Raw genomic sequence first — 13,719 nt, forward strand, 5'->3', positions numbered from 1 at the left:
AGCTGAAATGAGTTGTGCGCACATCCATAATGCATGTGTGTGTGCATATTCCCACCTCAATAATTCTAACAGGAACTCAGCAACCCATTTCTTAACTGGTTTTTCATATCTGGAATACATAACAGGATTATGACATGAGACATCTCAGAGGTGACCCCCTGCGCACAATGTGTCAGGAAGCGTGATGGGCACATGCCAATATTTCAGTAGTATGCTACCAGTATTCAGAAATGAATGTTGGTACTGCATTTGCAATCAGGGCTGAACATCATGTGTGGTCTTTAGACTGTAGTAAGTTTCTTGTTAATTTGTTACAAGTAGATTGCTACAATTTGGAAAGAGGAACCTTGAAGGAGAAAACATTACCTTTTTCCTTTCTTTTTTTTTTTTGGTCCTCATCTCAAAGGAGAGAACTTTTTTGGCCTCAAATTAAACTTGGCAGAGGACACCAGATTGGAGAGCTGCACAGGACAGCACAATATTTTGCTACAGATCTAAGGTATCTGATCTTCCTTTTGGGAAAATGTTTACTATACTTCATATTTTCTTGGAAAGACAACTTCAGTAGACTCTCTCTCTCTCTCTCTCTCTCTCTCTCTCTCTCTGTGATGTGACTCACTTCTCATAAATTCTGATTTCTTATGACAGTATTAGTTGTGACCATTCTGTTTGCTGTTTGTCTGTGAACTTCAGCTTTGATACATTTGTCTTGTACAGATGTTCATGATGTCTGTGAACTTCAGCTTTGATACATTGTCTTGTACAGATGTTCATGATTCCTCCTATACAGCTTCCCATCTTCCTTCTCAAACAATGTAGCTTCTTAGTTTGAATGCGTCACCATCCAATTCAACACAGTGCACATACTTTTCATAACTTCTGGATTCTTACTTTGTCTTCAACACAGGTTCTTAGGTAAATACTCAGCTAGCTTCTGTTGCTCCATTTCAAGCCTAGCAAATTTCCTTTTTTGTGCTTGAATTAACCTGTCCCATTTGGTTAGAGATTGGCCTTACCCGTCTCATGGTCATAGATCCATGTTGCAATCAAATATGGACAGGGTTGAACTTTGTTTGATATGGATGGGGAGTCTGTTCCAGAGCAGCAGTATCTTCTGCAAGAATTACTTGTCCCTCCAAACCTTTCTGTTGATGTTGCAGAAGAGGTTTAGATACTTGAAATCAAGTATTTCTGATGCCATTTGACTTGCTGATGAGAGGATGCCTTGTATGCAAGGTCACCTCTTAGCAGCCTTAGGATACCAAGTATAGTGACAGGGCTTTGAGTCAGACCATGTAGGATATGTTGTTTAAGCCTTGTATCTTTTCAGTAACGTATGTCTGTGAGTGTTCCACTTCTTGCACATGTCTGAACAGAAAAACGTAAATACATGGGGAAAACATGTAAATCTGGTATCTCGTATTCTTCTACCATAGTATTTTTATATTTAATAATTTCTTTCTAACATTCTCTGTTTTGCATTGAATCTCAAACATCAGTAATGTTACTAGAGTAGCTAATATACTCTTAAGCTTTTTGTGCATTCAAAATTGAGCTGAAGAGAGATTGAGTCCTTACAATGAAGTATTCCTATATTCCAAAAACAAATGTAAGCTGAAAATTATCATTGCTTTTGCTGCAGATCTTCTCAATCAGATGTAATGGGCATTAAATATTTGCTCTCTCAGTTATACTCAAATCTTTTGAATTCCTGACTTTTGTATTATGGGCATTACCATATATGACAACAGTGGGTATCTATTCTGAAGAATATATACCATAAGCTAGTAATCACATTTGACTCTTATTTTGTCTGTCGGTTTATTTCAGGAAATTTGGAATAATGGTCTACACATATGACATCCATGGCTACTATTAAATGGAACAAAGCAGTACTCACCAGACCCCAGAGGTGATCTAGAACTGCACATGCTATCGTTTTCTCCTTTGCAATGTTGTTATGGAACACACAGCAGATGGCATAGTGGTGCACTACTTGTACCCAGTCACCATTCCTGAACATTGCATCTCTTATTGCACAGTACTATTCCCAACTGTGATTCATGTGCACTCTCAAGTATTTGTCTTCTCACTTGAGTTTGTCAGCTTTGAATTTCAAGTCTTGGGTATAATTTTGGTACTTACGTTTTATCGCAACCACATTTCGAGGTTGCTGTAAGTGGTAATGTTAGAGCGAAATGACTCTCTAATGCAGTGAAAATCATTACCGCTGCTACTAGCAATCTGCAACTGAATGCAAGATGTCATTAAGGCATACATTAGCAGCTTATCAGTAGCAGTGATAACGATTTCTTTAACTTTTATTTTCCAGTGCTCCTTCTACATGTAATAATTTGCATGCGATTTTCCACATACAGATGGACATGTTTAATGGCATACACATTACTACATAGCATAAAAACGCTTCTACACACAAACCCACAGGTCTTTGCAGGTATTTGCGGGCTGCTTCAGGGGCTAAAAATTAGTAAACAGGAAAACTGTACCTTAAAATGAAGACCACAGCTACAGTCCTTTTGTACCATTCACTTAGATAAACAGGGAAACTATCTGGAGACAAAGACATTACAAAAAAAATAAAAAAAGACCAGTAAGTACGGAATCCCTTAAGACATTAGCTCATTCTGAGGGCATGCATCCCTAGTGCCCTGCTGTTTCCAAATATTGAGGCACAAACTAGGGACAGAAAGTAAACATTGCTCTTAGAAACTGTTTGGAAACTGGAGAAATCGCTACTTGCGTATTATTTCAACTTCAAAATGTGGTTGCGTTAATATGTAACTACCATAACTTTCTTTTTGCTCAGGCCATTATTTCATTGTTCAGTTTTTCAGTAACTGCATTCCTAAGTCAGAGTTAGTGCATCTCTTGAATTACTTTACTTTTTCATCAGTGATAGGTAACAGCAGAATTGCCAAAAATCTGTAGTTCTTTTACCAACTGTTTATGTGTCTCTTGTACATGCGGTCTACATAACATATCTGCTATGTGCAGTTCCTGTCCTGTCTGTATTTCAATTTCAGGTCATAAAGTCTGAAGATAATACAAAATTCTCTGCTGGTTTGCAGGGACCTAAACCTTGTCACCACAATAAACCGGCAGATTCCTGCCCCAGAGACTTTCCATACTCTGGAACAAGCTACCCATCTATGTCAAGCAAAGTTCCTCATTAGCACTCGTGAAGAAAAATCTTGATGAGTGGATGGAAAATAGGAAATACACCCCGGGGATCACTTCTGTGGCTCTGCTTGACAGGGCACAGGAAAATAACTTTCTTGGGTGGCGTAAGCCAGGGAACCTTGTTGGCTTGGCTTACTTAGGACCTTGGGTTGATAGCCTAGAACCTACTTATGAATGTATATGATCTGCAAGGATGTGTGGACTGTTTTCATGTGCCTCCTTTACAGTAAGAATGTTCATGGAATTTCTCACATCTATACATTATTGCTACAAGTTTGTTTTTTGTTTTTTTTATCTGAGTCTATCTCTTCTTTACATTTATCAATGCTCTTGACTTACAGGCAGCTATTCTACTCTCTTGTGAGATCACATATGTTATGCCATTCATGACAGCATCTATGTGTAGCATAACTGGTTTATACATAGAGTAGTACTTTAATCTTTGAGCACCTGTAACTAGTTTTTTATGCATTTCATTTTTTTCCTTTTCATAGCTACAGACTCAGGTTACATGTTAGCATAACAGCTTTTTTATAGGCTTACTTACCTGAAACTTCGTATGTATGAAATTTACAAAATACTGCATCATTCCTAAAAATGTTTACAATGCCTGTCTGTCTACTGATTTTGATATTAGCACTGCTGCTCTGACTTTTTCTGTATCTGATGCAAGACTATGATCCAGGTATTTGAGACATCATCCTTATTGTATATTTTCTCTTTTTAACTTAAATGACGGTCTCTTAATGTATTCAACAGCTGTATCAGTCTCTCATGATATTCTTCTTGAGTCTGACCCCATAGCAATAGATAATCAATTATGTTTACAGCATTTTACATGCCTTCCATTATGTGTACTACAGCTCTTTGGAGCAGGAACAAAGCAGAAGGCTTAGTCCCATAACTGTGAGTCCCATAATAGAACAAAAGCAGAAAAAGGGAAACTAAGTCTGCAGTACCTCTAAATATTATCCTTACTTTAAAGTACAGCAGTCTCAGAGTCTCAGAGTTAGTATATATACATATATATATATATATATATATATATATATATATAGATATATATATAGATATAGATATATATATATCACAGATATATGTGTGTCTGTGTGTGTGTGTGTGTGTGGTGGCTACAAGCAGAGGACCCTCTTTACTTTGAGGTGCACTGATAATGACAATAGTAGCAGGGGTGATCTGATCACGGCATTTGTAGCAGGAGTATGGGAGTATAGTCCGCAATCACAAGGACACAGAGAAATGAAGCCACCCAACAGAATACTTTAATCGTTATTACACCAAGTCTAAATAATCACTGTAATACCTTCTAGGTGTAGTTTTGTGTTTCTAGTTATGGGTCTTGATTTTCTGTTGTGGAGCTTTGATGCCAAACAGAAGCCTAAGGAAACTGCATGCCTAATGCATATTAAATGTACACAATGTTGTGGTTTTGTTTGGTAGCTTTATCTGCTGTTAACCTTGGCATGCAGTCAATACTGAAAATTTTACATTTACATTCATAGGTTCATTGTTTCATAGGAGGTTACTTGGCTAATGGCCCTAGAACCTTTACAAGCCTAGCCATATTTATACTGAGTTGCCCCAATTGTTGGCAGTTAGGTGAGTGAATTTCACAGAGATAAGGGACTAGGGTAGTTAATGCCAACTTCCTCTGTCCAGGAGGGACATGGGCACCACCCCAGGAGTGAATCTGCAGTCACCTATCTATTGTTCTAGGTTGCATTTGAAGAGGGTCAGTGAGGGGCTCTGTTTCACATTAATTGGAAGCTTGTTCCAGAGAAGTGACAGCCTCTGGGAGAGTTATATATTTCTCCAGCATAACTTGTTCATGTCAGAGGCTAGGTTAAGATCCCTGGAATGAGTGACCCTCCTGCACTTTGATTTATGAATGTGTAGCATTTCCATCAAGTCCTGGTCAGAGACTGCCTGTATGCCAGACACAGATCATCCCTTGGCAACCTGTAGGAGACAAAATACAGTAACAAGGCTTTCAGTCTTTCAGCATAAAGCTTGTTTTGTGTACACTGTAATTTCTTTGGTGAGAAACCTCTGTGGTCTCTCCAGTTGTTGCAGGTGTCTGATGAGGTACATGCAAAATGGAGCATTGTAAAAGGGAGCATTGTACTCGGTTATTGGTCTGATGAGGGCTTAGTACAAAGAAATTATAACATTCTTAGATCTAGATGCAATGCCTTTACTTATAAGGTGTGCCACATAGAAGGATTTCCTTATTACTGTGGATACGTGGTGGTCAAAATTCACACTGCTATCAAACTGAGCACCCAGATCATGTACCACTGGGTCTACATTTAGGGAGGTGCTGTCTGTAGTGTAATTAGCAGGGATCTCAGCTTTCCCAATGGGAATGTTAATGCATTTTTTTCCATTTATCTTTAATCCATGGCTTTGGCACCAGTCATTTGTCTTTATTAACCCTGTCTGCAGTATATTAACATCATTGGGGGACTCAATGATTGCTCCCAATTTGCAATTGTCAGTCATAGGCCATCCAAATTTGCCTGGACTTCTGAGAAATAAATTCTGAACAATAAGGGACCCAGCACAGAACCCTGTGGTACGCCACTGGTGACTGCTGGAGTTTCTCTATAATTCCTGAGTGGGGGATTGTGTCAAATGCCTCGTCTAGGTCAAGATAGGTGGTATGCACTGTATTTCCCTTGTCCTGGGCCTTGATGACTTTCTCGAAGAAGTCAGCCATGTTTAACAGGCATGATCTACTTTTAACAAATCCAAATTGGGTTGAGTCCACAGTTTGGAGATTACCTATGTCCTTGTTAATAAGGTCTATAATGATTCTTTTCATGGCCTTGTAGATGAGGCTAGTCAGGTTTATGGGCCTATAATACCCAGGTTCAGTTGATGAGTCCTTCCTTGTGTAGAGGGATTACTGTTGCTTTCCTTCATTCTGCTGGAACATCGCCATTTTGATGTTGTGGTAGAACAGGGATCTAAGTGGGTCTGCTTAGTCATGTTTTAGGTTGTTTAGAAGGCAACCTGAGATGTTGTCTGGTTCCACTGATGCTGTGTTTTTGGCCTTGGAGAGTGCCAAGATGACCTACTCTCTTGAGATACTAGGCTGAGGAATGGTGGCAGGTATACTTTGGGGGATGACTGGTGGGGACAGTGGGGTAAAGCTTTCTCCAAATCTGTCAGCTAGCAGGTTGGCTATTGCTTCTGGATGAGTATGGGTAGTACCATCCACAACCAGTTCAGCACAGTGCACATGTTGTCCTCATGCCTCATATCATGCCTGAATGTTTGCCTTTTTCAGTGATGCATTTGCTCTGCCTCTACCCTCTCTGTGTGCCTTACTCTACTGCTTTCCTCAGTAGATCAGCCTGCTGTCTTAGACATATTTTTACAAGGCTTCTTCTGAAGTGGCACTTATAATAGACTGAACTAGGCATTTGCCTGTGTGAGTCATCCGTTAGAGCAATCAGTCTGTCCATGTCAGGAAAATTGAACCTTCCAAACGTGTTCAGTCCTGTGCTGATGTAATGAGGGCCTTCCCACTCATAAGCACAGGCATGAAATCAGAGGATACCAATTCAATTAAATATAACAGAAAGTATTCTAATACCTTTCATCCCTTGTTAGCTCTTCACCATGAATGTTGTAAAAATAGTTTTCAGGAGTTAAAAAACATTTACGTAGTGCAATGTCCTAAACAATGTGCTAAGTACTGTAGATGTATTGCAAAACTGCAAAATACTACACTTAGAATTAGACAAACAAGTCTTGTTTGTGTTGCAGATTAGATGTTTTGCAAGACTACAGAATACTTCAGTTAGTATTAGACAAACAAATCTTGTTTATTTGAACAAACTTAGACTTAGAAAATGTTTTGAAAACAAAATAAAGTTACATTGTGAGTTGGGCTGGATACAAATCCATTATAAACTAGTATTTCTGTGATTCATTCCAGCAGTTTCATGATATTTGGTAAAAGTGGTAAGAAAGGTAGATGGCTGACTTACTGGAGTAATAACCACTTTATTCTGTTTCATGATTTGAAAGACAGATGGCTGACTTACTGGAGTAATAAACAATTTATTCTGTTTCATGATTTGTAATAGCAAAAATAAAGACTGATATCAACCAACTAAAGAAAGTTGTCATGTTAACATATCTTACACTAAAGGTAATGTCTGCATGCCAAAGTATCTTGTTTTTTTCTACATACAGAGTAAAATATTGCAGCTTAATTCATCTCTGCACTGCAAAATTAAAATTATGCATTTGCAAAGTTATATTATGACATCCCTATTAATACTATGCCAGCTTAGAAAACGTTATTTTGCTGCATTCAAAACAAAATGTGCATGTACTACTCAGAATTTAAAATGACATCTTTCTTTTTGTTCACAGAACATGCCAGCTTAGATATTCCAACAATATATATACAGACAGACACTCCAAGTGTTACAGACCCTTTTGAGCAGATGCAGAGAATCTCTGTTACAAATTTCAGCATAAAACCTGATTCTGATGAGGATTCAGAAAGCACTGCCCTATGACATAGGGAGGCACCTTTACTGATGTGTGACATTGCTGTACATATAATTAATATTGTATTACTACTGAAGAATATATGAAGAAACCAGAATTCTGCCTGTTATCTAATGTAGATCTTCTTCCAGTGACTACAACCATGTAACTGTTAAAGGAAAGAAATACCACTTCCCGAGATGGGAAAGAATCATGATATGCCATGATACACATGATGTAATTCTGCAATGAACGCACTGATTCTCGCCTTTGTTTTTTATTACTATCATCCAAGTTACAGAAAGTAGAAAGCCTGAGGGATGTTAATTTGCTTTTATCATCTGATGATGGTCCTACCCAAGTACTCCCAGAAACAACACTCATTAACATTATATGCTGCTGCTGCTGTGAACTTTGTGCTGTTATTGAACAGCTGATTTTAAATGAAGTATTAAAATTATTCCATTTGTTTCCCTTGTCCCTTGTCATGATGCTTATCAGGATACATGATGAGAAACCTTATTGTCAGTGTACTTCGAGGATAGAAGTATTCAGTTTGTCTATGGTTTTAATAATGTTACACCCAAAAAAGTATCATGAGATTAAAAAAATCTGTAAACCATTCAACTGGCATTGTTTTATAAATGGCACATTTGAATGGCTTTAATTTATACATAATTTGTCATTAGAATGGACACTGTTCAATTATTGAAGTTTTTATTTAGTGGTTCAGTGGCAAAACTACATTTTATGATCTCTTATATGGTTCATTTTTATTGTTTTGTTTGTTTGCCTTTATGGTGTGCAATAACACTTAATATTTGATGATGGTGCATTCATTCAGCTGTATGGATATAGTCTGTAACTGGAGTTTAAAGTGGTGGGTCCATGGGTGAATGGCCATTTGTTAATGTATAGGATAAACATTTGCTAGATTTTGGCATATGGAAAAGTTTTGTTGATTTGACTGTATATGGAAGGAAATATAATTTTTGTGTTCATGGAAATATTCTTATTTGAGCCATTCCTGTTACACTGATGTACAGATGTACAGTATAGTACAAAGTGTTTATTTCAATCCAGAGTTTGAACTTGCTCCTGGATCTCAGTTGTAAACATAATATAAAATCTAGTGTTATATCTTCTCACAGTATTTTCAGGTAAGATATGTAAGTTTTGCACAGGTTCAGCAACTGTGGTATGCCGCGTGGAAGAAGGAAAGGGGGAATACAGTAAACCTGAGCTGTGGAACCTTCATAGAAGATGCTGTCAGAACAAGTAATAATAATAATCATGTTCGGATGTTATGTGTTACCTGTATTACAGCTAAAACAAAATATACGTTAAAGATTTATATGTCGTAAATGATGTCTATAATAAAGATTTTATTCAGAGAAATGCTACATATAATGCTCACTCTTTAGACTACATCTGCCTACAAAAATGCAGTTACAGGACTGTTTTTGTATGTGTAATATGAAGAAAGAAAGAAAACAAATGTGTATTTTTATTCCCATTTTAAGTTTTACTCCTCTTTCTTTAAATCTTTACATTTTGTTATTTATTTTTGCTGCTTTTCCCTTCTCTTTACTTGCTAACTTTGGGCCTTGATAACATTTGGTAAAAGTGCTGAGAGAGGCAAATGGCTGTCTTGCAGGAGTAATAACGTTATACCAAATGTTACTAACAATGCTAGAATTCACTATCTGCTGTGAATCAAGAGTACTGGAGCTTGGAATTAAATAACGGTAATGCCTCCCTGTACACATACACCAGAGATACTATTCAGGTAATTATACTGGAGAATAGAGATACTTACAGATTACCAAGTTTCATCTATTGTTAAAAAGTATAAAAGAGGGCAATATAGGGTAAAATACTGAAGTACATATTCAACCATACTTTCTTTTTATGATCCTTTGTCTCATGACATAGGAGAGCTCAGATATTTAGTTTCTAAGCTAAATGTGATTTAATGAAGCTTGGCACTGTGGTGCAGAGGGATGGAGCCCTGACTACAACCCAGGCTGTTGAACTTTGATTAGTGGCCCCAGGCAGGGAGGTGAAGAAGTGAAGGGGTATGACACACTCGTCTCTTCTGGGGGGGGGGGTGCATGAACTGTGATCTTCCTGATGGAGACTGGCGAGACAACTGCTTGTGCTGTGGGTGAAGGGGCAGGGCTTGGAAGGAACACCCCTTGCAAAAGTGAGGGGACATCCTCTGCTGTCAGTGCATTGCACATTCCCTCTCAAGCTCCTTGCTGAGTGCACACATCATTAAGGCTGGGAAAGAAACAGAAACATTCTGGAACCACCCTGATTACTGCCTGGATGATGACCCCTCTGAGATGGTTTTACCCAGACAATGGAACTAACGGGCGGACATGCCAAGAGAAAGACTGGTAGTTGGTAAGCAGTGAGGACAAAATGTAAATGCAACATAAGTGATTAGGACGAGGAGACGTATCTTAATGCAGATGTAAATGCATATTATTATGAGCTACTGCAAAGCAATATCTAGGGTGAGACATGATGTGAAGTGTTGAAGTTACTCCCAAGGCTATCTGTCAGTATTTCCAAAACTCAGTACAGTCTTAACTGCAAGCTGTATTTTAATGTGATATACATCTCTTGCTTATGCAATTACTCAAGTATACATCATCACATGAATTATTTTCAGATCATTTCTGCAGACTACAAACACTGATGCAAACATTATGAAAGAAACAAGTAACAGTCAATGTGTCTAAAATAGTTCCTGTGAAGAGATCTGTTATCAGTGATCTCATCTTGTTTTCACTTTTGCTGACAACAAGCTCAAGAAAAATAAACCTCAGCATGTACATGTCATTGTTATCATGATTCACTAATTTTAAAAAGTGAAGACTTCAAATGCACCCTGGAATGTATCTTCTAAACCAAGTGAAGAAAACATCTTCAGGCAAAAACAGGAATAAAAAATGGTGCATTATCAGTGCTATGTTACATACAGAGTAAGCAATTATACTGTTCCTGTTCGGACTATATTCATTACCTGAAGTTCTTCACTGGGAAAATATGCACAAATATATGAAGTAGCTACAGTGTATGAGACAAACTGTGCCATTCAGTCATTTAGTTGAAATATGCCAAGTATGCTTCATTGTGAGAGAGAAAATATGAGACAAGAAACATTAATTTCATGTTAAAAGCATATTTCAAAGTAGCTTGACTTCTGTAATCAGCCTTGGTGCGAATATTAAAGTGATGACCACAGCAGTGGCTTTACAACCCTGCTAATGATAGAACATATGAATCGTGCCTAGGTTTCAAATACTGTCACATTCTCAATTCCTATAAATATTTTCTTCCTATCTGAGCTTTGTCAGAAATTCAGATCTATATATATATATATATATATATATATATATATATATATATACATATATATACATATATATATATATATATATATATATATATAACTGTCTTTCTGCTTTTCCCGGTTAGGGGTCGCCACAGCAAAACTCCAGTCCGCTAATGATTGGCAGTAGATTTTTACATGCTGGCTTGCCAGGCCTAACACACAACCTTCAACGAAGGAACGCCCATTCACGCATGTCAACATACAGAAGATGCTCTAACTGAGAATCGAACGTGCAACGTCTAACTGTGAGGCGACAACACTACCGCAGCACTACCACCATATATATATATATATATATATATATATATATATATATATATATATATATATATATATATATATATATATATATATATATATATATATATATACATATATATATATGTATATATATATATATATATATATATATATATATATATATATATATATATATATGGATCTACCTGAGATGGTCGACAAGCCATTTGATCGACACTCAGTTGGTCGACAGTTCATTTGGTCGACAAGCAGCTTTATGTAGGGGGCTTCGCCCCCCCACACCCCCCCAACTATATATATATCAACTCCAGGGTCACACAACATTGGGGAGGGGGGCAAATCTGCTTGTCGACCAAATGAACTGTCGACCAACTGAGTGTCGATCAAATGGCTTATCGACCATCTCAGGTAGACCCATATATATATATATATATATATATATATATATATATAATATAATATATATATATATATAAATTTAATTTATATCGTCACCGTTTAGATGTGGCTGTATATTTAGTCACAGGTGAATGTGAATAAGCTATTTTCCAGATTAATGGTGTCAGTGGTGAAACTGGGTTAAAGTCATACTTTTTTGTTTGACTTTGTTTAGCACTACGGCTACTAGATATTCAGTAATGGATTATTTACCAGTTTGATAACCACTGTTTTTCTTCATAGGTTTCAACATGGCTGCTTGTAGTAGTCTTGATTTACTTATTTGGCTTATAAAAAAATGATGTTCTTCGTGTTTCACTGTTGCAGTCATTACATTTGGGTAATCTGCTGGCAGGTTGCCCTCAGTCGGCCTGATTAACAAAGTCTTGGGTCCTGTGTTGGTTGCAGTCCCTTCTTCCATGACATCAGGTCATCAGGAGTATAAAACATGCAGCCAACGCCCTTACATCAGTCTTTCTTGCCACACGGTGCCCGAAGCAGAAGCAGTTCGCAAGTGCCGGTCGGCCGACTCCTGAAATTTTCATTTTCGAGTTTCAGAACCGAAGTCTTCAACTAAAAGCTAAGTACCCCGTTAGGGAAACTTTTTCTTGCTCCTTACCGATGTCAGTAAAAGTTAATAATTGCATTACTTATGGGAAGCAAATACCTCATAATGATTTTCATTTGTACTGTATTCCTTGCCTAGGCCATGATCATAACGTACCTTGCTGTCGGTTTTGTGCTAAATTTAATCAACACACTATTAAACGTCGGTATATTTTTGCTTCAAAATATTTTGGCTCACGATTTAATTATCCAGAAATGTCATTGGTTAGCAATCCGACTACCAGAATACCTAAAAAAACGCAAAGAAAAAGACAGAGACAGGCCATCAAGGTCCAAAACTGATGACTACGCTTCTCCTAAGCCAGTCGCCAGTTCGCTGTTACTCAATGAGGCGCTTTTGCAGCCCCTGATACCCACTACTTCTGATTCGCAGTCCTTTACTGAGACCCATTTGGAGTCTGGTATGCCACGAGATGCTTCAATTATGGAACCCGCGGATGTCTCTACCTTAGATGGGTCTGGAGCCGCTGTGCAGGCACTGGCTTCTGAGGGTGTTTTCAGGCCTACAGATTTGTATATTAGACTGACGCCATCTTCAAAACTAAGGCCAAAATCTAAATCTCTGTCTAAAAAAAACGATGCCTGGGCCACATGTGTAGGCCAATATGCCTAAAAAAAATGATCAAAATGGCTGAAGATTTAATTACTCTGATCAGGGGTAGTCAACCCCCTCCTTCCAAGAGGCCTCGGCAAGAAATTGATTATGAAACTTCTGATCAGGATTCTATTTCTTCTGACTCTTCTAATGAACAGGATTTGTCTATACCTACTTATGAGGACTCTGATGTAGAAGATTCCATTCCTTCTGCTTCTCCCCCTGAGGATTTTTCTTTTGGGGAAACTTTACATACCTTAAGGGAACATTTCCACTGGGAAAGTCAGGATTTCTCTGAATCTAAAAAGAGACGTAGGGATTTTCTTCTTCTTTCTCAGCATAGGCCTTTGGCTATACCTCCTGTTCTAGACATTGTTGATGATGTTTTTTTCAGAATCTAGTATGGTTCTTGATTCTCTGCCTCCGGCTCCTTGTAAGCCAGACCGATACTACAGGGTTCCTGATCCCCACAAATTCCTTTTCAAAAATCCTACTGCAAATCCTGAAACCTTTTCTCATGGTCCCAAGGGCATTAAGGCCTCTACTGCTAAAAATTCTACCCCCTTCAGATAGACATTCCAGGGAGCTGGATAGATGGGGTAAGAAGGTTTACACCTCTGCAACCTTGGCAATTAGGGTTTTAAACTGTCAATTTCATATGCTC

At 37.8% G+C, this 13,719-nt stretch overlaps 1 protein-coding gene across 7 annotated transcripts in view; it reads left to right on the plus strand.

Moving 5' to 3' along the window:
- The window catches only part of ARHGAP44 (Rho GTPase activating protein 44), a 1,795,121-nt gene extending 1,785,990 nt beyond the window's left edge, over nt 1-9,131 (plus strand). For 5 of the 7 annotated variants that reach the window (XM_044068802.1, XM_044068796.1, XM_044068800.1 and 2 more), the window contains one exon: nt 7,609-9,131. In XM_044068802.1, coding sequence (XP_043924737.1) covers nt 7,609-7,757 — 149 coding nt within the window. In that variant the 3' untranslated portion in view covers nt 7,758-9,131. The remainder of the gene's footprint in view (nt 1-7,608) is intronic. The other 2 variants (XM_044068798.1, XM_044068799.1) reach the window with 2 other exon arrangements.
- Nucleotides 9,132-13,719: the final 4,588 nt, after the last annotated feature.

Source organism: Protopterus annectens, chromosome 4.part0, assembly GCF_019279795.1.
Source record: "Protopterus annectens isolate FY-2018-M chromosome 4.part0, PAN1.0, whole genome shotgun sequence".
NCBI classification, from domain to species: Eukaryota; Metazoa; Chordata; order Ceratodontiformes; family Protopteridae; genus Protopterus; species Protopterus annectens.